Source organism: Ylistrum balloti, unplaced genomic scaffold (assembly GCF_031769215.1).
Source record: "Ylistrum balloti isolate Yb309-2 unplaced genomic scaffold, AGI_CSIRO_Ybal_v1 Utg370908, whole genome shotgun sequence".
NCBI lineage: Eukaryota > Metazoa > Mollusca > Bivalvia > Pectinida > Pectinidae > Ylistrum > Ylistrum balloti.
In genome coordinates, this window is record NW_026782515.1 from 105,001 (window position 1) to 106,490 (window position 1,490).

A 1,490-nucleotide genomic window follows, 5' to 3' on the forward strand; every position below is an offset into this window, starting at 1 on the left:
AATGTGTTGTTTGATGCAATGAATCTGTGGGGATGGGGTAATTGTTTATAACAAAAAAGTGTGTGATGTGAAGTAGTCCCGTGGGGTAGGGGGTGGGAAGGTGGCTTTCCTTTCCTTTCGGGAAGGTGGGGAGGGTGTTATTGGTTTGTTCGTTGGTCAATTATAAGAAATTAGGATTAGTGCGTTTTGCGTATTTTTCGAGGCGTAATTGGATGATTTTCGTGACATGTGGGTAGTCCTAAAAAGGACTGTTTACGTGCGTGTCGTTCGGACAGTGGAAGATATACATCTTACTTTTTTGCAGCCTTAGCTTTCTTAGGCTTGTCTGTCTTAGCTTTCTTCGGAGACTTGGCAGCCTTTTTCTTAGGGGTCTTGGGCTTGGTAGTTTTCTTGGCTGGTTTCTTCTCCGTGGTTTTCTTGGTAGCTGCTTTCTTGGGTGTCTTTGCCTTTCCTTTCTTCGACGTCGCCGATGCAGTTGATTCTATATGGGCTTTGGGAATTTCGAAGCTCCTGTGGAAAATGTCTACTACACCGCTGTTTGTTCCCGGGCATTCCATGGGAGAATGTCTAAACCGGTGGTTGTTCCCCGGCATTCCATTGGAGAATGTCTATACCGGTTGTGATTTCCGGACATTCCATTGAAGAATGTCTATACCGGTGGTGATTCCAAGACATTTCATGGGAGAATGACTATACCGGTGGTGATTTCCGGGCATTCCATGGAGAATGTCTATACTGGTGGTGGTTCCCGGGAATTCGATTGGAGAATGTCTATACCGGTTGTGATTCCCGGGCATTCCATGGGAGAATATCTATACCGGTGGTGATTCCCGGACATTCCATGGGAGAATGTCTGTACCGGTGGTATACGTAAAAGCAGACATTTAATAATTGATTACATGAACCCATCTTTCAGAATTGTGACATATTCTGTTACCTTTGTCAATATTTCGAAATAAATTTAATAATACTAAGAAGCTTCCATCCGCAGTATTTAGTTGTAGCAAGATTTGTTATTTGTTTTTAATGAAGCACATGCTCTTCACCCAGATAAAACATTATAGAGAATAGTACAGGTTGTTACAACAAGATAACGACAGATAAAATATAGGACGGGTGTTACCTCGTGTAGCGATGGTTTGGACAGGACTTTGTAATTCGTACAGTTATCAATGCGGTCAATGTCATTTAGAGATTTTTGTATCATCCATATCAACCATTTTAAAATAATCAATTTCTTTCATAATTACAAATAATGCCGTTAGGTTTGATAAAGAATCAGGGGAGCTGAAATGCTAGGGTGTAGTTAGATCAAATCCGTGCATTTGGTGGAAACTAAATACAGTGTATAATTAATTTTTCGGTCGCGTTTTTAATGTTAGTGAAGAAAACCATAAACTCAACATGATGATATATCTGATTACTGAGGGTAATTAAGTCTGTATCATACATTACTAGGTCACGGAGAATTAAGGCTATATCATACCTTA

At 40.4% G+C, this 1,490-nt stretch overlaps 1 protein-coding gene across 1 annotated transcript; it reads right to left on the minus strand.

The window, feature by feature from the left end:
• Positions 1–290: 290 nt before the first annotated feature.
• On the minus strand, positions 291–593 carry LOC132559413 (histone H1.4-like). The gene has a single exon (XM_060224025.1). It carries the CDS (start codon positions 591–593, stop codon positions 291–293), a length of 303 nt encoding a protein of 100 aa, XP_060080008.1.
• Between the last annotated feature and the right edge of the window lie 897 nt (positions 594–1,490).

Excerpts from the sequence above, each read along its gene's own strand:
- LOC132559413 (XM_060224025.1), bottom strand. The coding sequence starts at position 593 with ATGCCGGGGAACAACCACCGGTTTAGACATTCTCCCATGGAATGCCCG.